General features: G+C 39.8%; 1 protein-coding gene across 3 annotated transcripts; it reads right to left on the bottom strand.

Moving 5' to 3' along the window:
• Window positions 1-830: 830 nt before the first annotated feature.
• On the bottom strand, window positions 831-25,247 carry HSD17B7 (hydroxysteroid 17-beta dehydrogenase 7). 3 transcript variants are annotated; one of them, XM_036871951.1, is made up of 9 exons: window positions 25,074-25,240; window positions 22,995-23,198; window positions 19,986-20,078; window positions 18,788-18,902; window positions 13,429-13,623; window positions 10,034-10,138; window positions 9,053-9,109; window positions 5,133-5,231; window positions 831-2,130 (listed from the first exon to the last, which is right to left on the bottom strand). In XM_036871951.1, the coding sequence occupies exons 1-9, from the start codon at window positions 25,106-25,108 to the stop codon at window positions 2,029-2,031; spliced, it is 1,005 nt and encodes a 334-aa protein (XP_036727846.1). In that variant the 5' UTR covers window positions 25,109-25,240; the 3' UTR covers window positions 831-2,028. The 3 variants fall into 3 exon arrangements, 2 of the variants coding, with proteins under 2 accessions (XP_036727846.1, XP_036727852.1); XM_036871957.1 differs by lacking the exon at window positions 25,074-25,240 and adding an exon at window positions 24,713-24,867 and having other exon boundaries at window positions 1,803-2,130; XR_005022205.1 differs by lacking the exons at window positions 831-2,130; window positions 5,133-5,231; window positions 9,053-9,109; window positions 18,788-18,902 and having other exon boundaries at window positions 25,074-25,247.
• Window positions 25,248-25,644: the final 397 nt, after the last annotated feature.

Below are 25,644 nucleotides of genomic sequence, written 5' to 3'. Positions count from 1 at the left end.
AATTGGTAGAGCCACTATGGAGAACAGTCTGGAGGTTCCTTAAAAATGTAAAAACAGTTACCATATGATCCAGCAATCCCACTCCTGGGTATATATCTGGAAAAGATGAAAACTCCAACTGGAAAAGATACAAGCACCCCTATGCTCATAGCAGCACTATTCACAATAGCCAAGACATGGAAGCCACCTAAATGTCCACAGACAGATGAACGGATAAAGAATATGTGCTATACAGACACACACACACACATACAATATACAATGGAATACTACTCAGCCATAAAAAAGAATGAAATAATGCCATTTGCACCAACGTGGATGGACCCAGGGATTATTATACTAAGTGAAGTAAGTCAGACAGAAAGACAAATATCACACGATATCACTTATACATGGATTCTAAAAATATGATACAAATGAACTTATTTATAAAACAAATAGACTCACAGACAAAGAAAACAAGTTTATGGTTGCCAAAGGGGATAGCAGGGCTGGGGGAGATAAATTAGGAGTTTGGGATTAACAGATACATGCTACTATGTGTAAAACAAACAACAAGGAACTACTGTATGGCACAGGGAACTATATTCAATATCTTGTAATACCTATAATGAAATAGAATCTGAAATATACATATATATAAATAACTGAATCACTTTGCCGTACATCTGAAACACTAAGTCAACTGTACTTCAATTTAAAACAAAACATTCGGGAAACAGAACCAACTCTCAGTCAGATGCGACGTGGTCACTCAGTGCCTTACACAATAATATTTCAACTATGACACTCTGGCTTATTAATCTCTAATAAAAACTTTGTAGTCATCATTCTCAAAAGATGCTCTTTAGTCATTCACATATATCATTGCATTTAATGCTCACTTCATACCCAGGAACAGAGGAAGCAGAAAGATAATTCCTTCACAGATGAAGAGTTTGAGATCCATAATAAAGTCCTTCTTCCCAATTAACAGCGAGTGAACAGAAGATCAAAAACCAGCTCTGCTTTCAGCTCTCCAACTTTACCCTTCTTTCTTGAAGACAGTGGAGTGTTCAGCCCTCATTTTCACATATGTTTATTGTTATTAAAAATATCTTTAGCAACAAACTTAAAGTATAACCAAAAATCCATACTTTAAAATGTAAAGAAATTATATTTACATATAATTTTTCACATTAACTCATTCAAACTGTAACTCTATTATATTACAGGTGTTGGTTGAAACATCTAGGCATCTTAGCATTTTGTCTTCATATCATGCAAACTAAGTCCTAACCACTTTCGACCACTACTGATACCAGGAGACATTCCACCAGTAATTATTCAATTGGAAAATTTCATTGAAACAATCTGAATAAATCATTTTTGTTGCAAGATTACATCCACTAAAATGTCATGAAAACGAGTGGGTCAGTAATAAACAAATTTGCAAATTGTGTTAAAGGTCAGGCCCACTATTAACATGGACTAAATCAATCTCAATAAAAGACGTTTTTAAAATAAGAAAAAAATAATTCAAGTGGCCCAAATACATATACTTTTGTTACTATGATTAATTACATGGGCATCTGTATTAGGATTGGTAAAAGCAGTATATGGAAGAAGAAATAAGATACAAGACCTAGGAAAACTACTTGAAAGGAACAAGGCTAAGATGGTCACTCAGAGAATGGGCAGTATTTCCTCCTGCTGGGGCAGGTGAAAAGGAGAACCAGTGTGTGTCTGTGTCATGATTATTCAAGTCTACACCTCATCCCATGAAGTGTAGCTGGGGCTCCAGTTCGCAGAATAAACAAATTGTGACTAGCACAATTTTGATATAACACCATTCTTAAGAATATATGATATTTTATCCATCTTTTTCTCACGTGCACAAACACATGCACAGTCATAGAGGTAATTCTGAAACAAAGAGACAATCAGAGCTCACAGTTTACCACAAATGCACATCATCCAACTCAGCAGAAACCCACGTGCTCCAGAATCCACAGAAGGCATGAAAAGGGTGCTCAGAGAGCACCATTTTCAGCTCTGGTTTTTGGTTTTTTGAATGGTGACCCTAATATCCTTTTCCAGTTCCAGTAAGTTTTGGTAAAATTTTTCAGCAGTGTCTTCATCTAGGTCTATCTGGAAAAGAAACAAAGATAGGGATGACTACAAAGGAAAAATGAAATGAATAGTATTTGAATAAAAGGGAGCCATTTAAATAACACAGGTAAGCGAATCCAAAATAGGGCCAGCTGGAATGGGCTGCAGTGGCAGCCATGTGGGGAATGTTAGGAATCCTGAGGACACAATAACTCTCCATCCAAACTCCATCACTCACCAAGCCTACTGATGCTTCCCTTAAATAGCAAGACTGAAAGATCTGAGCTTTGCTGTCTCCCCTAACCGCTGTGTACCTAGTAACAGAAGACACCAAACATCTGTGATATAAAAAAGGCCAAAAGAGGAAAATCAAGAAATTAAAAAAAAAATTCCAACTGCTACTTACTTAATATCCACCTTCTTTGGTAAAAGAGCCCTGATCTTAGCTGAGCTCACTGCCCTGCAGATGAAAGACTACATTTCCAGCCTTCACTGAAGTTAGTGGTACCAGGTGACTATGTTCTGGCCAATGAGATTAAGTGGAAGTGTTGTGTGGTACCTACCCAGGACTCTCTTTAAAAGGAATGGGGCACCCCTTTCTTTCTCCCTTCTTCCATGCTGCTCCCCAGAGCTATAAGGATGAGGGCCACACCTCAGGGATGACAGAAGGAACCTGGGTACCTGACAATTTGCAGAGCTGCCAGGCCAGCCTAAGGTTGCCTCTCCAAACTGCTTTACACGCGAGAAACCTAAGCTTTAATCTTGTTTAATCCACTATTATTTTACATTCTTCTGTTTTATGTAGAAAATCTAATTTTAACTTACACACTGTATGTAAAAGCAAACTTTCAGCCCCTATAAAGTGTTATCTCTTTCCAAGTCAACACAGAGCCTAAACTTAAAAAAAAAAAAAAAAAAAAAAAGGCTCTTTCTTCATAAAGCTAAAAGGCTAAAAAATGAAAGAAAACTTTATAACATTTTGGAAAAAATGTTTATATTCATTCAATCATATTAGTGTTTTTTCATGTTGTAACCGGAAGAGACATTATAGCTCTCTTTAGTTCAACCCAACCTTTAAACAGAGCAGAGAGCTGACTTCCCAAAATTAATCAAAGGTTAAAACATATTCTGCAATGCATTTCCATGAAATGCTAATAAAATACTTTGGTTTATAGAATTAAACATTTTCTCCCCTTGGTAAACCAATCATTCCTTCGAGATCAGTAGATAGTAAGTTCAAACAAATTCTGAGGGCCTAAAAGTAAGCTCATTAGTTTACAATAGAGTTCCCAAAGTGTGTTCTTTGGGATGTTGTTAAGCATTATGTAAAATTTAAAAAGAAAAAGTCGTACAGTCAAGAACAGCTTGCAAACAGCAGGATGAAACATGTCACGCTTATTTCTTAACTGTATCAACTTCTCAAAGCCTTTACTGGGCTAATGTGCATTGTGCATGTCTCTGAAAGAGGGAAATATAATATGAAGCATTTTTCAAACTTACTTGGCTGACAAACTGCTTTCTGCAAATCTTCTCAAGGAACTATCCCACAAAAGGTATTTTGGAAAACACTGGAGGTTCATAGGTTCATTTTCAGTAAACATATACCACGGGAAGCAGAGAGCCTGGTTCCCCTTGGACCTCAAGCTACTGACATAGACAAGATCACTGACAATTTTGACTCTGACTTAGCTAACTTATTTGCTTCAATCTAATTTTATTTTATGCCGATTCTTCCTCACAATAAGCTAGGCAGTGAAAAATGGGAGGCTAAAGTAAACCTTACTCATGACAAAAATACAACAAAATTAGGACTTCCCTGGTGGCGCCCTGGTTAAGAATCCACCTACCAATCCACCTACCAATGCGAGGGACACGGGTTCGAGCCCTGGTCCGGGAAGATCCCACATGCCTCAAAGCAACTAAGCCCATGCGCCACAACTGCTGAGCTTGTGCTCTAGAGCCCGTGAGCCACAGCTACTGAGGCCCGCGCACCTGGAGACCGTGCTCCGCAACAAGAGAAGCCACCGCAATAAGAAGCCTGTGCACTGCAAGGAAGAGTAGACCCCGCTCGCCGCAACTAGAGAAAGCCTGTGCGCAGCAACAAAGACCCAATGCAGCCCAAAAAAAAAAAAAAAAAAACCAACAAAATTAATCCTTACAGGGTCAAAATAAAATCTTTTTCATTTTTCTAATATGTAACTATGTTTATTTTTATCATTTATTTATCTGGCTGTGCCGGGTCTTGGTTGCAGCAGACAGGATCTTTGTTGCCGCATGTGGGATCTTTAGGTGCAGCATGCAGGATCATTTTTAGTTGTGGCATGCGAGATCTAGTTCCCTGACCAGGGATCGAACCCGGGCCCCCTGCATTGGGAGTGCCGAGTCTTAACCACTGGGCCATCAGGGATGTCCCCTGTAACTATGTTTAATTTCATTTTAGGTTACACAGAGTCTACAAAACACAGCATTCATTTTTTTTTCCAAACTCCATCCTGTACCTCTTCAAAACACCAGTCTATGAAAGCTAATAGTTGACATAAGTGGAACTGAACACTCAAAGGGAAGCTAACTTCACTCAGAAAGATGCTTTATATTTCATCCAACTTGTGACACATTTCTTGAGCACCTGCCATGTGCAAGGGGACATGCTAGGAAAGGGGGTGCAATCCCCCCCTCCTCATGGAGCTTATCCTTGGACAAGGGAGCCCGCTACTGAATGAATACTACACAGAACTGGCATAAGAGATCAAAAAAGCCTAGCATGAAAGCACGTGACCTGATGTAAAAGGTCACATGAAAGCTGTGATCTTAAGGATAAACAGTAGAAATGAATCAGTAGAAAGAAGAAGGGGAAGAGCAGTTTAGGTGGAGAGAAGGTGTGCCATGGCTGAGAGGCAGGAGAGAACAGAAAGAAATGAAAACAGGCCCATGGGATGCCAGTGAGCAGAGACGGGAGCCCCAGGAGAGAGAAGCTGGGCAGCTGGTAGGGCTGGTCAGGAGCCCAGCAGCAACCTCTTCAGTGAAACAAAGGAAACATTTACCTTTTTGGACGTTACGTAATTGCTTCCAAAGCCAGTGGTGGCACTCAGATATTTCACCAGGGGATTGAGAGACTCGGGCTTTTGGTGGAAAAGCCAGACCTGGAAAAGAAGAGGGTGTCAATGATTCTTCTCTTCTGCTCAAGGTGAGTGAGGCTGGAGGGGATGTACAATCACAATCAGCACTTTACAGAGCCCCAAACAAATTCTCAAAGTCCCCCTGAACAGCAGCAGCTAATTGTGATGCCTTCATGAACCACTACTATAATTCGAAGGAAGACAGCAGGGCAGCCTGCTTAATAGCATACTTTGAAAATTTTATTTAAAGCAAAAAAACATATTTTAGCTGTCTCTTCTCTTAATCCCCAAATTAAAGTTCATGGCATGTGAACCTGAGCTTATTCAGAGTGGATACTCAGCTCACGCCACAGTAAAGTATGGGTCACTGATGTGATACTTTATTAATAGATAAGCACACACACGTACAACTTGCAAAAGATGTACATGGTAAAAGGTCTTCCTCCCCAATTTTCTAGCCACCCAGTTCTCCTCTCTGGAAGCAAACACTCATGCTAGCGTTTTGTATATCCTTCTAAGAAAATCTATTTGCTTAAAAACATATTTATCCATTTCTCTTATGCAAATGGAAGCAAGATATACACACTACTCCACACTTTGCATTTTTCACTTGAACAGGCCTTGGAGATACTTTCAAATCAGTATATGAAAATTTTATTCTCTTTTAAAGTAGCGCAGTATTCCATTTCATGGATGTGCCATACCTCATGTAATCAGTTTTCAACTGATAGACCTAGAGGTTCTTTCCAGTTTTTGCTATTACAAACCTCACTGTGATGAATGATGAATACATCATTCCATATAAGTTTGAGTACATCTATAAGATAAATATCAAAGATGGAATTGCTGGGTTAAGGGTAGGTGTGTTTATTATTTTGAATGATCTTGTCAAAGAGTCCTTGATAGAGGCTATATCAGTCTGCTCTCCCCCCAGCAATGTAGAAGAGTGCTTATTTCCCTAGACCCCTGCCAATATAGTACATTATCAAACGTTCTAATCTTTGCTAATCAGAGTTGAAAAACAGTTTTTCATTATAGTTTTAATTCACATTTCTCTTAGTAGGAGTAAGATTAGGCATCTTTTCATATGATTAAAACAGTTTCAAAACTCTCTGTTCATGTCCTTTGTCTATTGTTCCAATAGGTTGTTTTTCTTGATTTGTTGAAGCTCCTTAAATATTAAGAAAATGTAACCCTTTATCTATGGTATGAGTAGCAGGTGTTTTTCTTCCATTTTGTGGTTACTCTTTCAAGTATATGTGTAGTGAGAATTTTAGTCATGTAAAATTTTTTTACTTTTATTTAATCAAAATTTTCAGTCTTTTCTTTTATGGTTACTGGGAGTAGCTAAGCCTCCACACTCTTAAATTATTTTATAACTTCCCCGTTTTTGGTTTTTTTTTGGCAGCACCAAGCAGCTTGTAGGATCTGAGTGACCCCCCCATATTTTTTTCTAGTAACTATATATTTTAATTTTTATGGATAAATCTTTTAACTTACCTAGAATTTTATTTGACTGTAAGGTATGAAGAAAAGATCCTATTCTATTATTTTCTGAATAAACCATCTTTTCCCCATTGTTTTGGAAGGCCATCATTATCATATACCAAATCCCTGTATGCTATGGGCCTATTCTCAACTTTCTATTCTGTTCCATTGATCTGTCAGTTCACATGCCAGAACTATACTTTTTTCATTAAGATGGTCTTCTTTAAAATCTTAAATGCTGAAATACACAGAATCCTTTACAGTAAGCCTTCTCTCATTTACTCCTATAATTCCTATTTTATAGTTAATAGTAAAAAGGCTTAGATGAGTGAAAAAAATGTGCCCAAGGGTTCACAGCCAGAAACTGGAGAAATGGAATTTGAACAGAATTACTATAATTCCATAGTAATAGAATTATATATAGCACATTCTTAACCACTGTGCTTTAGGCCACTCAGGTTCAAACCATTTAAGGAGATAAAACTTATCCAAAGATTGAAGAGATTCTTGCTACACACGTGGTGTGCTCAAACCCTCATCTGTATCCACCAGCATATATAACCATCCCTAAGTGGTAATTACATCCTACCCATCCACACTGAAGGAAATTACAGCAGGGTCACAACAAACTTTTTAAACTGTGACACCGGGGTCATGCTGCTCATCTCATCCAAATCCAACCTATCCTTCAGAGCCCGGATTAAGCCCGACTCAGCAAGCAAGCCTCCTCCAGCTAGTCCAGCCCCACTGTGACCCTCCTTTCTGATTACTCCTACAGTACTTGCCACCAGATGACAGAATGTCTTACTTCCTTGTCTGTTTTCTCTATTCATTCTTTTTTTCTAAACATGACTCTAAGCTCCTTAGTAACTTCTAACTATTTTGACTTCTAACTAGATTTTGACTTCTATTTCCACACCGTCGACACTCAATATATACTTGACCTCTAGACTTGATTTTCAGGGACATAAATGTGCGGAATGAGTACCCTAAAGGACTATTCATTATCTTAAATAGTTTGACATATACATTAAGAAAGAATTAAAATTATTTTAAAAGTACTTGCTTCTACTGTGTTTGTGTCTCTACAATAAATGCATTTGGGCCTTCCCTGGTGGTGCAGAGGTTGAGAATCTGCCTGCCGGTGTGGGGGACGCGGGCTCGAGCGCTGGTCCGGGAGGATCCCACATGCCGCGGAGCGGCTGGGCCTGTGCACCACAACTACTGAGCCTGCACTCTAGAGCCTACGAGCCACAACTGCTGAGCCCATGAGCCACGACTACTGAAGCCCGCGCATCTGGAGCCCGTGCTCTGCAACGAGAGAAGCCATCCCACTGAGAAGCCGGTGCACCGCAGTGAAGGGTAGCCCCTGCTCACCGCAGCTGGAGAGAGCCCGCGCGCAGCAACGGAGACCCAACGCAGCCAAAAATAAATTAATTAATTAAAATTTAAAAAAATAAAAATAAAAAAAAATAAATGCATTTGTTTCTGCAATGTTTACCAAAAGAAGAGTGCCAAGTCAATTCCCATAACGTTTGCCTTAATTTCAATTCAGCTATGATTTAAGAATCTGTTAAGTATGAGCGCTACAGTGCTAGGCTCTCAGGTTTTCAAGATGCCTAGCAAAAATCCTGAGGGAGCTAAGTGGAGTGAGGCAGACACACACACACACACACAGAACTGACTTTAATACAACAGATTTTCAACCAGATGGTGTAAAGCACAGAGGACAAATAAATTTCATCTTGTATGACGATTCTGATCCATCAGTAGTTGATGTCTTTGGGCCTTGAGTTGAAAAACGCTCAGAGACATCATTTATGTAAACAGAACAGAGTATTATGATCCGTTAGTAATGTCTGCCATTGATGAGGAAACACATGCAATCCACCCATGTGTGATTTAAGGAAACGAACTTGGTTTCTAATAAAGTAACAACTCGATTCTCAAATATTAACAGAGAAAAGAGAATCTTCCCATAAGGAAATGGAGCTGGACTTCGTTGCCTCCACTCTTGACCCATGAAACACACCTTCTCCACAGGAAATCTCACACTGACTGCCCAGCCACCGTCTCGCTTTGCCTGCCGCTGCAGTATTCCACGCCGTGCTCTCCTCCGGCTGCTCACGTAGTTTGCTTCTACAGAAGTGCTGCCCCCACAACCACGGTACCCAGTGCCATGAAACATACTAAACTTTCAAAGTTCACTCCTAATGCTCAGAACTTAGTCCTAAACAGGACCTTGATTGTTCAGAGCTTGTTCTCTTATCTTTTCTGTTAAGATTGTTTCTAAGCCAGTGAACTTACAGTCTACATCTGCGAAGTGAATACAATCTATTAAAACTCTAGTAACATACCAGTACTTCTGTTCCATTGTATGGTGTCAACGTGAAAGCATTTGCAAAAAAGCGTAACTAAGAAAAAGAAAACCAGAGTCATTGCGTGGTGGTTTAGAGTCACAAAAGCATTATTCATTTAAATATTAAAAAAAGACAACCTGCATTTCTTATTATAGAGCATTTTTTTAAGTTTCAAAAAATAAAGAAATCTAAATAAGAAGTATCACTTAATCTCCATTACTCCAATCAACCACTTTTAACATGAAGGCATATTTCCTTCTCATCTTTTTTCTCTGCCTGCTATAATGGAGGGATATTTTTTCCCGAGCTCTACAAGGGAGGGACATTTCCTAAAAGCAACATTTTCTAATGTGTGCTGGAGGACACTGGTCCTGCAAGATGCTCAAAATACAAAACAAACAAGCAAAAACATGATTCTATGATCATACAATGCACAAGCATACACTTCTGGGGAACTTTTAATGCATCTGACTACATTAAAAGCTCAGAGAAATCCAGTTTGATATCGTTTAACTCGTTATTGACCAGGGGATTTTTGCAGAAATTAATGCCTGTCACTGGTGATTTGTTATGTAAATGAATATTGAAACGTCTCCAGTCAATAACGTTTGGGTAACAAAAGACGTATTAATATGTCTCTGAGACGTATATAACATATTATTGAGGCGTAATATACGTCTCAATAATATGTGAACACAGGTTTCCCATAATTATATAATCATAGAACTCTTGGGATCTATGGTGCATGATCAAAGAAACATTCCCTTAAAGAAAAGTGGACACTCAGATGGTGGTACAGTCGGAATATCAGGTAGTATGAAGCAGAGATTACGTACTAAGTAACGTCAAAACCCTTGAGTGAAATGGAATTCTGCCACCTTCAGATTCAATTTCTTATTTCCCAACCCTTAAACACAACTTTTTGGTTCCAACTCGAACAGCTTAAGTAAACTAAGACAAGAAGGATTCATCACTTACCAGCCATATGATTGGCATGATCAACGTCCACACAAAGGGAGGCATAATGCCATATGTCAAATTGGTCAACACCGTACCTGGGCACGCCACACTGGAATACAGACCCTGGGAACACAGAGAGAGGTAGCAATTAATTTTAATTCAATATACTTTGAGTCACCTATGTGCTAGTTAGTTAATAAAGGAGATACACAAATGAGCCAGCAAGCCAGGGCATCAAGGATTTATGCTCTAAGTTGTCCTTGAAGCTGGGTAGACCATTTCAGTTTAAGAATCACGTACTGAGAACTCACTATGAGAGGCACTCAGGATGCAAAAAATAGTAAGATAAAGTCTCTACTCTCAAGAAACTTAGAGAACAAAGAATAACCAAGCTTGAAGCTGGACGAGAAAAGTAGGACCCAGTTACCTGAGTTTTCCACGTTATTGGCTTAATTGAAGATCAGTTGACCAATCAAAATAAGCAGTTAAGATTAAAAAAAGTCATACACATTAAAGTCTTTGCCTGCAAGAAGTTTCTGATCTAGTAAATACAGACAACTAAACCTCAACTGTGTCTCTGTTTCCCTGCAGGTATTTAAGGTCCATATCTCTAGCTTGAGTTGGGAGCTCCTGGCATCAGAGAGGAATGAGGGCTGTGTGTGGTTCCACAAAGACCTCCTCCAACTGAAGACCTCTAAATCAGGTTCTTAGCCCAGGACTCATCATTTTAGAAAGATCTGTTCTATAAAGAGAGCCCCAGTTAACATACGGCACATATTAGTAATAGAAGAGGCCCTGGGTGGTCTTTAGTAATCCTTGGAGCACTGGGATTTGTTTTACTAGTTTATTTGGTTTAATTTTCACTGCATGTTACCTTATTTTGATGTTGACCATTTTAATTCCTATTTTTAGTACTTTTAATCTTATTATTTTTCTTTTAAACAAAAATAGAAAATGCCAGTGTAGCACAGTCAGTTCAGGGGACGGAAAGCACCCTGAGCATCAAAAGCTGGAAGGTCTTCTTCCTTTATTCAGTGCTGCAAGGGCCTGGAGGCACCTGACACGGATAATCCAGCCCCCGAGAGTCCCCCTGATTTACCAACAGTCCCCTGAAAAAAGTCAGGAGTCTTAGAGACCAAAAATTCTCCCCAAGAATATTTTGCCCCAAAGATAGCTAAGGAAAATTTCTTATTCTGGGAACTAGCCAGGAACAGTTAGGGCCTTTTCAGCCCTAAATGAAGACATCTGTGAACTAAAATCCAGGGCTTCCAACACATACAACTTTCTGACATTAAGCAACAAAAGAAACAAGCAAGGAGGCCGTCTTATCCAAGACTACAGTCACCCCACATGTTTAATCCTAGGGAATGAGTGGGACGACCCTGGGTACTTCCACAAGGCCTGTGTGAGGGGTCATTCATGGATGGTCAGTCTTTCAGGTAGCTTGTACACACCTAACAACACTTCCAGTCATACAAGGCTTCAAAGGGAGGTAGTTCTTTATTAGCTACTTCTCTATTCATAAAAGCCACGGAGAAAAATCACAGGCTGCAAAACAATCACACAGATTTTAGGAGGCGGCAGCATTAGCTAAATCTCCCTTTTCTGTAAAAGATGAAATCCCAAAACTTATTTGACAATTGAGACAAGTAAAATCCCAGAGCTTATTATGAAAAGAGAAGCTAATCCACTCTGACCTGACCCCTAAAAGGGAGTTTCCAGAGGACAAGCAGTTGTGACAAGTTTTTAAACATCTCAAGAAATCTCAGGAGGAAGCTCAAAACTGGACCAACACACTGAGCTCAAATAATAACAAGAAGAAGAAGAACAGTCAACACACAAACACACATAAGCACATGCACACACAGGTGCAGACCACATGACCACAGACACCCATACCCAAGCACACATACCACATACACAATCACATTCATATACATATGCACACACCCAAAAAACCCACACATGTGCATGTGGATAGGCACACTCACACATGTATGCATGCACATAAGCACACACCCTCCCACCCATTCACACCCACATGTGTGCAGACACATGCACACACGCACACACACATACACACACACATTCTGAGCACAAAGCATGGCTGCGACTGCTGCATACCAATCCCATCATTCAAGCCTCCCAACAAATCTATGAGGCAGGCACTATTATTATCCCTGTTTCTCAGATAAGGAAACTGAAGTACAAGGAGATTAAATAATTTGTCCAAGTTTACAAAGCTGGTGACAAAGCAAGGATTCAAATGCATTTCTAGAGAATATGCTCATAGCTTCTACTTTTATACCACCCTCTTCACTAAGAGGCTTGATTCTAAGAGCCAGTTCTCAGAAGTGAGAATTCCACCTGATGAAGGTCTCCGTTGCAGAATCAACCAGGTCTAGACCATTACCATAAGGCTTAGATTGCTGTACCTAAAGCGTGATCAAAGAACGTCCCTTAAGGGCAGATAATTTCTTCATTGTCTTTTTATTTTTCCTTCCTCCTCGATTCTAAACCTGAGCCAGTACCCTAAAAATGGTCAGTCTTTTGTAAATATTAGTGGAATTAAATTTCTCCCCAGTGCCACACTCAAAATACACAGTCAAAGCAAACAAAGGAAAATGCCCATGGGAAAGACTGGAGATTTCCAGTTAAGATTTTGGACCTGGGCAAGAGAGACACACAAAGAAGCACTAAGTTCCAGACCACAGAGGCCACAGGAGCCAGCCTGACTGACAACAGCTGCTCTCAAAACCCAGGTCCTCACAGAGACAGAGCTCCAGCCTCACCAAAGGTCACTACTCTCCAGAAGGCTTTCTAAGTACCAACTGTCCTATAACATCAGATATAATAAACACTGGTGGCAGCATGGCTTAGTGGGAAGAATCCAAGCTATGAAGTTAGCCGTGGGCTCAACTCTGAGCTCTACCCTTTACTAGCTGCGTGACTTCTGGGTAAATGACTTAAGGGGCTCCAAACTTTCGTGTCCTCATATGAAAATGGGAATACTCAGACCTACCTCACTATGATGGGAAAGGTATTAAATGACATACATAGATAAAAAGGACAGCACCTAAAACATAGCAAATGCTTAACAGTAACTATTGACATTGTTAGTAGTATCATTCTGTTATATAAAATATAGCTCTTGAAGAGCTATGGAATGGTGAGTGAACCCCCATATATCTAAAAGGTCAGGAGCTAATTATCTCGGCCCTAAAACTTTCCTATACACCAACTGTCAGTCTTCATCATGTCTTATCTTCTCCTCATAGCAATCCTGCTCAAGAAACAATATTTCATCTTCTAAACTACAATAGTTAATAGAAAGCCAGCCATCTTACTAGGAAATCAATGGGAGTTCAGAAATCACTGCCCTGCCATTTCCATAGCACTGAGACAGGCCTCACCCGCTGGTTGAAGTTCCTGTTCAAAGCCACACTCAGAAGGTCAATAGCATATTTGGAAGAGCTGTAGGGCTCCTGGCCTTTGCTGTGCTGGATGTCCTCAAGGCTGAAATTAGATTTCACTGCATTACGAGATGATGTCCAGATGAGCTGAGACGGACTGTCACTATGACACAGGAGAGATTCCAGTTCCCGAATCTGAATGAGGAATAAAAGAAACAAAAAATGTATCAAAATATACTGGGGGAGTACTAGATAACAATTTTGAAACCGATACAAATGTACACTAGAATTGAACAGGTATGTCATTGGTAGAGTGGGACACAGGTACGCAAGAGAAGGAGACTAGACTGATCTATGCGGTAAGGGGTTAGAGTCAGAGACATCAGTGTGAGCTCGTGATTAGCTTAATAAAGATTCAGATGGTTACCTACAAAATATTTACAGATATTTATACATACGTGGGTTAGTATGCACATAGATACATCCTTGCTCTGTTAGCTGAGAGAGCCTAGAAGCAAATGCTATCTCAACAGCAATAAGCACCCAGACCTTGGTTTCTAATACCATTCTCCAATAAAAGGAAACAGATCTCCTTAGGAAAATGGCTGATTCTAAGACTGGGATAGGAAATACGTAAGATGAGTCTTAAACACCATGTGGTGCCAGAAAGGATGTGCTCAAAACAAAACCAGAAAGCCATAATGATGAGGGTATGTCAAAGATATAGAGGTTCCACAGGACAGAAAGCCTAGAAATAAACCCATGCAGCTATGGTCAATTAATCTATGACAAAGGAGGCAAGAATATACAATGGAGAAAAGACAGTCTCTTCAATAAGTGGTGAGGGGAAAACTGGACAGCTACATGTAAAAGAATGAAATTAGAACATTCTCTAACACCATACACAAAAATAAACTCAAAGTGGATTAAAGACCTAAACGTAAGACCAGATAGTATAAAACTCCTAGAGGAAAACATAGGCAGAACATTCTTTGACATAAATTGCAGCAATATCTTTTTGGATCCACCTCCTAGAGTAATGAAAATGAAAACAAAAATAAACAAATGGGACCTAATTAAACTTAAAAGCTTTTGCACAGCAAAGGAAACCGTAAACAAAACAAAAATACAACCTACAGAATGGAGAAAATGTTTGCAAATGATGCAACCAAAAAGGGATTAATTTTCAAAATATACAAACAGCTCATACAGCTCAATATCAAAAAACACAAACAACCCAGTCAAAAAATGGGCAGAAGATCTAAATAGACATTTCTCCAAAGAAGACATACAGATGGCCAAGAGGCACATGAAAAGATGCTCAACATCGCTAATTATTAGAGAAATGCAAATCAAAACTACGATGAGGTGTCACCTCATACCAGACTACAAATAATAAATGCTGGGGAGGGTGTGGAGAAAAGGGAACCCTCCTATACTGTTGATGGGAATGTAAACTGGTACAGACACTATGGAGAACAGTATGGAGGAGCTCTACTAAAAATAGAGCTACCATATGATCCTGCAATCCCACTCTTGGGCATCTGGAGAAAACCATACTGCAAAACGATACATGCACCCCCAATGTTCACTGAAGTACTATTTACAATACCCAAGACATGGAAGCAATCTAAATGTCCATTGACAGATAAATGGATAAAGAAGATGTGGAGTACATATATATATATATATATATATATATATATATATATATATATATATGCACACACACACACCACAATGGAATATTACTCAGCCATAAAAAAGAATGAAATAATACCATTTGCAGCAACATGCTAAGTGAAGTAAGTCAGAGAAAGACAAATATCATATGACATCACTTATATGTGAAATCTAAAAACATGATACAAATGAACTTATTTAGGAAACAGACTCACAGACATAGAAAACAAACTTATGGTTACCAATGAGGAAAGGTCGGGGGGAGGGATAAATTAGGAATTTGGGAATAACATATACACACTACCATACAAAAAATAGATAACCAACAAGTATAGCACAGGGAACTATACTCAATATTTTGTAATAATCTATATAGGAAAAGAATCTGAAAAAAAAAAGATAAGTGTGTGTGTGTGTGTGTGTATATATACACACACATACATGTACGTATAACTGAATCACTTTGCTGTACACCTGAAACTAACACAACACTGTAAATCAACTGTACTTCAATAAAATTTTTAATAAATAAATAAATTTTAAAAAAAGATATAGAGGTTCCAACTGAAAGAGCTCTCAATGGCCCAAACTAAAATAATTTGAGCAAGAATATAAAGCAGTATTTATAATACAAAGGAGAAAATATATATCCATGAATCTGAATGGATATAACAAATGATTTTTTTCAGTTTTACTGAGGAATAATAGGCCAATAAATAAGTGATTGAATAAAGATTTAAGTGGAGGAGAATAGACAAATCTCCCTTGCATAAAAATTCCAAGTAAGTCATATAGCTACTCTACTCTTAAGGAGGTCAAGCACGACCCCTTAAGTGTGGGCTACACATAGTAACTCTCTTCCAAAGAGTACAGTATGTAAAGGGAGAAAGAAACAAGTAACTTAATAGTGGAAAAACCTGACAAACACTGATTCAAGTCAGGGGATCAAAAAGAACATCAATATACCTAGAGTCTGTCATACAGAGTGAAGTAAGTCAGAAAGAGAAAACCAAATACTGTCTGCTAACACATATATATGGAATCTTAAAAAAAAAAAAAAGGTTCTGATGAACCTAAGGGCAGGACAGGAATAAAGACGCAGACGTAGAGAATGGACTTGAGGACACGGGGAAGGGGAAGGGGAAGCTGGGACAAAGTGAGAGAGTAGCACTGACATATATACACTACCAAATGTAAAATAGCTAGCTAGTGGGAAGCAGCTGCATAACACAGGGAGATCAGCTCGGTGCTTTGCGACCACCTAGAGGGGTGGGAGGGAGACGCAAGAGGGAGGGGATATGGGGATATACGTATGCATATAGCTGATTCACTTTGTTATACAGCAGAAAGTAACACAACACTGTAAAGCAATTATACTCCAATAAAGATGTTAAAAAAAAAATCAATACTGATAAAACATATTGATTGGATGTGATGAGAATGGCACTCCATCTCTGTGGTCTTCTTCCTAAAAACACATTTTCTCAAATCTAACCATGAGGAAAACAGACAAATCCCAATCAAGGGACCATGCACAAATACCTGAGCAGTAATCCCAAAACTGTCAAGGTCTTCAAAAACAAGGAAAGTGTGAGAAACTATCACAACCAAGAAGAGCCTAAGGAGATTTGACTATTAAATGTAATGTGGTATCCTAGAAGGGGTGCTAGAACTGAAAAGGGACATCACACAAAATTAAAGAGTTCTGAATAAGGTATGAACTTTCATTAATAGTAATGTATCAATATTGGTTCACTAATTGTGACAAATCTACCATACTAATGTAAGATGTCAATAATAGAGGAAACTGGGCATAGTGTATGCAGGAACTCTCTTTGCAATAATTCTATAAATCTAAAATTATCCTAAAACTTTTATTAAAGAAAAATCTAGGAAAGCTTCCAGATGTGCAATGAACATTTACATCAAACACAATCAAGAGAACTCATGAACATGAGATTAAATCAGTTACCTGGTTCCACAACTGTAATACTGCACTGTGCCTGGAACTTTACAGAAATTCTCTCTACTCTTTTAACAGCCCTAAAAGTTTGGTCATTTATAATCAAACTGGGGATGGATGCATTTATATAAAGCATTTACATCTGGACATAGAATCCAAGTTTGTGATCCATAAAAAGTTGTAAGATTCCTAAAACTAATTTGGAGAGAGTGGAAGGCATCATAAACCTTCCTATCATTTTATTTGATAAATCAATCCCAAAACCCCTGCTGACAGGCCTACCTATATAAGCATACACAAGGATAAGTCATGTCACAAGGACACCTATAATAACTGTGCCTTTGGCCACAACTCTCCTCTGCCATTCCCCCAACCTGGATTACCCCAATACTAGATTTCCCTAACAACTTAATTTTTTAAACAATAGATTCATCAAAAAATTAACAGACTATTAACAGTAACAATTAACTTACCCTCTATCATTGCCAATTAATTTAGTAATTTGAAAAGAGGGCAAAGAAAGAGGAGAGGATAATGAAAAGATAAAGGAAATATTAGATAATGAATCCCTGTAGAGTTATAAAACATGACCATATAAGAATTCAATCCCATCCTGAACTATATTTTAACTTTTGTCATTGAAAAGGTAATACCACGTATTTTTTTTTAAGATTCATGTGTCATTGTAAAGGATCTAGAATGACACATGAATCTCCCACTCATCCCTGATGCTCTGGCACCCCAGTTCAAAGGTATCCACTGTTCCCAATTTCATCTGTATCATTCTAGAAATAGTATATACATGTATATACAATGTGTAAAGATATATATTTTTCTGTTTGTTTATACAAATGAGATCACACTATACATATTACAACCTGCTATTTCTTCTCAATTATGAAATACTAGAGGCTATCCCATGTAAGGGCAAAATATTTATCTTATTTCTTTTAGTGGTTTCACAATATTCCAGTGTTTATGTATATCTTAAATTATGTGTATACAGGCTAGTCCTCAAGGAGGTCCAATTTTGAGGGAAATTAGGTTTAAGGTGAAAAAAGTGATCATGAATATAAAAGTGTCAGAGATACAAGTTCTATGCAAGCAAACCCAGCATTAGAAGGAGTTCTTCTAGCACCAAGGAATTAAAAGCAACTGGCAACAGATCTGGCCATTACTTAATCTAGATATTAAAGCTGTCCTGTGAGATTAAACCTGAGGCAAAAGCACAGAACAACCTAGACAAGTTACACATCCCTTGCTTAACTTTATAGTTGCCTGAAACTGTAACACACCAGACTGGATGCTTAAAAAAATCACAAATCAAGATAGTAAAAGATGAACCATGAAGTACTGTTTAATAATGGCTTCCCTGTCACCCCATCCTATCTGATGCAAAGCCCAGTTTCAAAGACCATTTAGAACAGTACTGGTGCACTTTCTCAGTTCTGTACATTGTTTCTGAAGGTGCTTGTGTGTTTATACCTTACTTTCTCTCCGATCTCTAAAGCTGATGTCAAAAGAAAAAATACACCAGTAGGCTGCTTTAAGCAATGTCTTCAAAGAGTAGAGTGATCACCTTATTTAAATACTCAAAGATTTAATGCTAGCCATAAACTAATGAGCTTAACAAAACAGCACTGTGATCTATCTGTGCAAGTGTTTAGGATCACAGCACTAAGTGTTGGCTTATAAAGCCCAAAGCCTTTTTACCAGGATAAAGTGGCCAAAGACATTGGTTTCAAACACCTCCTGGAGGCCATCGGCAGTAATCTTTTCACTCTGGGTCAGCACTCCTTCAGCTGTGGAGAATATATGAATCGCTTTTCTGAAACAGCAGAAGACAATTGCATGACTTTTTAAAGCTTCTTTAACTGAAGATACTAAACAGACACCCCCTCCTGCCTTCCCCCACCCCAAAACTACATTTTCCTTGATTCTGTAATAACAGGAACAAAAATACCTATTTCTCAGAGTGGGTTATCATGAGTACTAAATCAAATGCAAAAATGCTTTCTTGCCCCAACTCACAGAAGGACTTACATAGTTATAGCTCATACTACCAATAGGAACCCGAGTCTCTCAAAAACCTGCTGCAAAAACTCTCGTCACCTCTTTCCAAATCAGGTTACAAGTCAACTGCCCTGGGGGAATAATAGCTATGCCAAGCTATGCCCCTGAACACTGACGTTTAACTGCTGAACAAAGTTAAACAGGCTGTTTTATTATCAGGAATTCTTGAAGCATCGAATATACTAATTGATTTGCTGGGAGATCTATGTCGTAGGTCAAGACCAGCGTGGAATTTTGTGTGTAGGGCTGCGTGTGTTTAATGGCAGAGAAGTAAAACAAAAGTAGCAGTATAGGAAATAGCATGCAGTAAGAGTAATATCTATTTATGAATAAGTACCCTGGGTCACAAAATAAGATTTATTTCTTACTGTAGGTTGTGGTTAAACATTTTTGGAAGCCACTATAATAATGCATATTGAGAATCTCCCAGGAAGGTATTTAGGTCTGTACATTTCCCCAGCCTACTGGTCAGGGCACCGGACATACAGCTGAGAAATGCTTCTAAAGTTGCCTTCCTGGGTATTAGAGTCTCACTGACAACTCTGCCTAGTTCTGAAATGTTCTTGCTAACAGACACAGTCAGGCAGACCAAAATTGACCTGCCAAAACGTCCAACCACTCAGAATGTCCTGGGGACCAAGAACACAATAAGAATCATGACTTGCAACATTCCTCACAAAGACGAAACCTCCTTTCATGACATGGCTGAAACACGCCCTTTCTGTCTTCATTCTTCTCAACACCCCCTCCTCTCCTCAAGTTATCCTACTGAGGGCAAAACTAGGCAAAGTAATAAACACTTTCCTTCCAATCAGTTCACCTAGAAGATGGAAATTACCTTGAAAAGAGGCCACAGAAAAGTGCTTTGATATTTAGCTGTGGATTAGGCATGATCCCAGCGTTTAGATATACATAGTCAAATCTCTGAAACCTGCAAGTAAAACCAAGAAAAGATTGTTAGTTATCTCTTTGAGCAACTAGAATAAAGAAGGCCTATGAAGGACAGAAGTACTTTCTGAACCAAAAAGATGGCCATAGCAAGCTAAAGCATCAGTATTACTTTCTCAACAGTTTTTCTTTAGCCATGGTAAGTATTTGAGTATTCTTTTTTTTTTGATGGGGGCTTCAAACAGAATTTGGAGAGCTATAACGGGCTTTGAAGTCAAATCTTCTCTGATCAATACTCCTTCCAGCTTAGTCCTCCCAACAAGGCACTGAAGCAACTTTCTATTAAACCCACTCTCCTTCTGGTCTTAGAAAGTTTTTTGCGTTTTTTTTTTTTTTTTTATTCACATCTTCCCTCATTGACAAGTAAAATCTATATAATCTGATCCATCAGTGCTGGAATCTGAACGCCAAGATATCCACTAGAGCATTAGATCCATGTGGAAACCTCTCCTTGTTCATGGCCAGGTGCTCTGTGTCATAAAATGATGAAAGCTCACAAGAATACAGTGAGATTATAGAAGCTGAATGGGGGTAAGGTACTCCCGATAGGCTCCCTCCAGGACACGTGTGAAATGCTGACTTGCGAAGCCTTTTTCACCAACATAAACCTTGATCTAAGTGTATTCTTTTTGAACTAGGTTCAAGGTAAGTAGAGCCTGTGCTCATAATACTTACAGACACCATGAATATTCAAAATGTCGCCTAGAATTCTGTGCACCACACTGTCTCCATGTCCTCCGTATAACCCAGGACAACACGGGCCACAGCTACTAATGCTGGTACCTCAGGATCATACATGGTTACCAATACACACCACACACGACATTTCCTGATCATCCTATAAGTAATCAACAGCCGCATGGCTCTAATTATAAACTGACTGTTTAAATTGCTCATACTGATACCATCAGGTTATCCATGTAAGAGTCACAAAGACAGTATGGGTCCAGCGATCTAATTTGCAAACTTTCATCTAAGTATACTAACAAATCTCGCTGGGAATGGAGAGGGAATGTTTAGCAAAAAGTGGAAATGGCAAATTTCCAAATTCAGGCCTGGCTGCAGTAAAATGGCATAGTACCCTTGAAAGCTTAAATGACTGACACAATTGCTCTATTCTGGATAAAACGGAACCACTATTCCTTATCAGTTTTCAGCGGCACATATCTAATAGAACAGAGTATCACAGGTGGAAAGACCAGCATCAGAAATGGTGCTGCTTCAGCCAACTGGAAAGGGCCCTTCTCAAGCTCTCTTCGCCTCTAAATTTAGGTCCATAGTCGAAGATATCCATTTGGGCCATTAAGTGCAAGACATCCTTCGTATAAGCAAGAGATCTATCTGGACACTGTCACATATTCCCAAATTTGTCAGTATCACTACAACCATCATTTCCTAAATCCGGATAATACCACCCACCTCAAAGAGAGCTGTTTTGAGGATTAAATAAATACATCAACGCTGCACTTAAATGCTGACAGGCAGCTGGGACAACGCATCGTCTTAGTGCTGCCTTCTTCCCCACAGCCTTCCCCCTTATGTTTGGGTCGAATTACTAAATATCTTACTAAATACTAAATTACTAAAACTGTGATAACCTATCCTGAGCCTTTGAAGGCAGTTAAGAATAGTCAATACTATGAATGTTGCAACTTGAAATCTCAAAACTGTACTGAAATGGGCTACGACTAACTGAGGATGAAGGTTCTATTGTGCTAAATAAGGAAATAACTAAATCTATACAAAACAGGATGAGCGAGCCAACTGGCTGAGAAGGTTTGGGGATAGAAAGGCTGCAAACACGACTTGAAACTCATAACTGCTCTCCCGACTTGAGGGTTTTTAAATCAGTAAGGACACTGACTGTACAGTTTCACAGACTTGGAGACAAGTTATGGAAAAGTAGATGTGAAACCTAGAAAAGCTCAGTTTTCAGAAAGATAATGTGACAGAAAATTCTAGGAGCTCAGCAGTAGAGGAGAGCAAACCCTCATTTACAAAGGGCTAAGGCTGCAGGGAAAACTGTGGCGAAGTAAACCAGTTTCACTTTGTAACTTGTACATGTGGAACAGGGTAATGCAAATTGCTATCAATAAACATATATAAAATGCAAACTATTATTCTTCAGCCAACGCTTTAACCAAGAAGGCCTTCCTTATGTATACTGAAGTTCATTTTATTGTCCAAGGAAATAAAGCAGCTCTTGCTTTGTGACGGCCTCAATTACAAAAATGTAATTAATAATTTATTGATTAAATTAAATGACTGATTAAATTTAATTATTCCAGATATTGCTAGGACTCAGCATGGACTAGTGCAGGGTTCTTGACTTTTTGATCATAAATTCCTCTTAGAATTTAATAAAAAGCATGCCCTCTCTCTCCAGAAAAATGCATTGTGCACCCATATGCAATTTATTGTACACACTTTCTGGGAATTTATACATCCAAGGACTCTATCCCTTCATATACTAAATATTTATCAAATGTTTATTACATGCCAATTACTGTCCAGGTATGAACACATTTTTAGTGGCCTGGGGAAGTTTCTTCACTTGTCAGTACCTGCCCTACCACTTAATGAAGTTCTTATGTGAAGGAAAGATGCAAAAAAATGCATTCAAACATCAAAGGAGTTACATTAACATAAGGCTTCACAACTGACCACATGTCAAAATACACTGATAAATTAATCTTCATGGAATGGTCATGATTATGACTGAGAATGAAATTTTGGTACTGAGGCGAGGCAATAACGGGTCACTCTATACAGATTTCCTCAGCGTAACTTCTTTTTATATTGCACCTATTTCTTTTTTAGGTTTTCCTATCCTCTCTTATTTTATTAGCTGTTGTGTTGCACAATCACATGAGAGAAAAGCCATCCACAAGAGGCATACCTTTGCTTGAGCTCCTTGGAGGCCTGGAACACCGATGGCAGGCTGCTGACATCCACCTGCACGGTGGAGACCTCGGCGGTGGGGTGGGAGGCCAGCAGAGCAGTGCGGACGGCTTCCGCTTTGCTCATGTTCCTGCACGCCAAGCACAGGTGAAGCTCATGGTCTTCCTCCAGCAACCGCCTGCAGAGGGCTAGGCCAACGCCACTGAAAGGACAATTCAGATACGGAATATGCATTAAATGAGATGGTGCCAAATAGAAGCATTTCTCCCTGGCTCAGAAGACTGATTTTGTCAACTTGAGCCCCAACCAGGAGCCCAGGTAGACAGAAAGAATTCAAAAATTATGTAAAGAAGGGGGAACTCTCCAACTCTAATAGTCACTGGCTCAGGACGCTGTCCCATTTGTGTTTCTTTCATTCTGCAAAAGCTCGATGACCCAAATAACTCGACTGCAAATCAGAGTTCTCCTTTAGCATTTCTTTTAAGACACAGTTTATCCTGCCAGTGGTTTTCATTTTACACTGATTATGACACTCATGAAAGTGATTCAGTACATCACCAGCAAATGTGGAAAAGAACATCTTATTAGTGTTTTCCGGTGTGCATGTTTTACTCTGCTGTTTAAGTTCCTTAAGGGCAAGGGCTCTACTATCTGTTGGTATCATGGCCACCATCAGGAGCACCAGAAATTCCTGATAAGGAATGGATGAATCTTTCAAGGAAAGGTATAAGTAATATGGCAGGAGATACAAGTCCCTCTCAACTACTACGATTGAATAACCAACAGGAAGAGAAAGAACTCAACATGATTAAGTAGAAGATAGGAATGGGACATATAAGATGGGTACCAGGAGAGAGAAGCAGGGATGAGTACAAGTGTCAAAGATAAATGACCTCCTTCAGAAAGAGCATTGTGAAACCATATAATGGCGAAAGCATTCAGACCAGGTTGGCTGATAACAATGAAAACCTGAGTAAATGGGTTTTCTTCCAAGACTTAAGCTGATTCCAGGCAAAGAGCCTAGTACCATCAGTAATCTGAGCATCAAATATAGTTATGTTTATTCATCCCCACTTGAGAATAGGCCTTTACTATAAGTATACAATTGCACGTATCACAATATTTGTAAAAGAAACAAACACACAAAATCAAGTCTGACTTATTTAAGCAACTTCCACATAGGAAGCACCGAACCAGTTGTTAAAGTTACTCAGGTGAGGGCACGCTAAAATTCTGCCCATTACAGACACCTGCCAGGTTTGGCTTAATTAACATGGACATGGCCAGATAACTGAAAGTGAACTAATTTTAAATGACATTTAACATATCTTCAGTCGTAATCCCCGCAAAACTCTAAACGCAACAATTAGAAAAATGGTTTGGTTACTTTCATCCTCCACACAGTTCACTTAATTGCAAATGAGAAGTAAAACACACTCTAGAAGAGGCTGAATCCAAATGCCCAACCTGGAGTAATTACTCATTGGCAGTATGGTTACTTGCACTCCTTCCATGCCTTAACAGGAAAAAGTTGCTTTTCTCTGAGTTTCTGAAGAGTATATATACTAGGTGTCTAGCACTGTGTTACATGGAATGAGATTCTTCCCCCCACTGTTCTAACGCTCATGGACGCTGAAATTTACCTAGGGCCAAAAGTCTAGCACAGAAAAAACAGCTGGAATACAAAATATGGCGACCCGGTCACGATTAAATTACCAGTGATGAGACAGTCAAAGACGGGAAGGAGGCGAGGTCTGCGTGGGAAGCGCCCTTTCCCTGGATACTGACAGAATCGTCACTGAGACACTCATCTCTTAGTGGCGCTCTAGTTTTCCTTCCGCTGTCATGTTTAATTCAAAGCACCAGTTACTGAGCCCCTCACTGGGCCAAGTCCGGTACCTCGCGCAGTGTGGGACCCAAGGAAGACCGGGCCAGGGTCTCGGCCATAGTCCCCACCGAGGCAGGGTCAGCGACGGGAGCTCCCGGGGTTGGTCGGCGGCAGGTCGTCCTGGCCCGGTACTTCCTGCTCCCTCGGACCCCCGCCCCGCCGCCGCCAGGATCGCGATGGAGCCCTCACCTGCTCGCCCCGGTGATCAAAACCACTTTCCGCATGGTCACGCACCCTATCACCACGCACCCTGAAGCAGGTACCGCGCAAGGCTTCTCACAAGTATTATACTTTGACCCGTATCCCCGCCCCGGCCGCGCCCCCAGCCCTTCAATCAGGGCCCGGCGGGGCCCCGCCTCCCTTTTGCGTCATCTACTTCGCGCTGGGCCCCTCCTCCATCGCAGCCCGCCTTCCGCTCGCGGTGCCGGGGCGGGGATGGAGTGAGATAGGCCGAGGGGCGGAGCCGCATGTCGCACAAGGCCCAAGCCAATCCGGGCTCTCCCCGCCCCTCGGCGGAGCAGGTGTCCCGCCCCAGACCCTGCGCGCGCCGGTGACGCAAGGCGTTTGTCTTGCTTGGGCTGTACTCCCAGCAGAGCGTTGGGGTACGGGCTTCGTGGCATACAGAGGGTCCTCCGCCTCCGATTGGCGCTTCACTGTAGGAAGACCGCAGGACATTTGCACCAGAGCTCCTTATTTTAGAGGAAAGGTTTGAATCTAGGAACTGAAGTTTGGGGACTATCAGCTACTTAGTTTTCCATCC

Source organism: Balaenoptera musculus, chromosome 1, assembly GCF_009873245.2.
Source record: "Balaenoptera musculus isolate JJ_BM4_2016_0621 chromosome 1, mBalMus1.pri.v3, whole genome shotgun sequence".
NCBI lineage: Eukaryota > Metazoa > Chordata > Mammalia > Artiodactyla > Balaenopteridae > Balaenoptera > Balaenoptera musculus.
The sequence above is the reverse complement of the archived record's forward strand: the minus strand, read 5'-3'. Positions and strand labels throughout refer to the sequence as shown.

Excerpts from the sequence above, each read along its gene's own strand:
- HSD17B7 (XM_036871951.1), bottom strand. The coding sequence starts at position 25,108 with ATGCGGAAAGTGGTTTTGATCACCGGGGCGAGCAG. Across the intron at positions 18,903-19,985 it reads TTCTGTGGCCTCTTTTCAAG|AAAAGCGATTCATATATTCT; the intron begins GTAATTTCCATC and ends CTGCTGTTTCAG. Across the intron at positions 10,139-13,428 it reads ACAGGAACTTCAACCAGCGG|GGTCTGTATTCCAGTGTGGC; the intron begins GTGAGGCCTGTC and ends CTGTGTTCCCAG.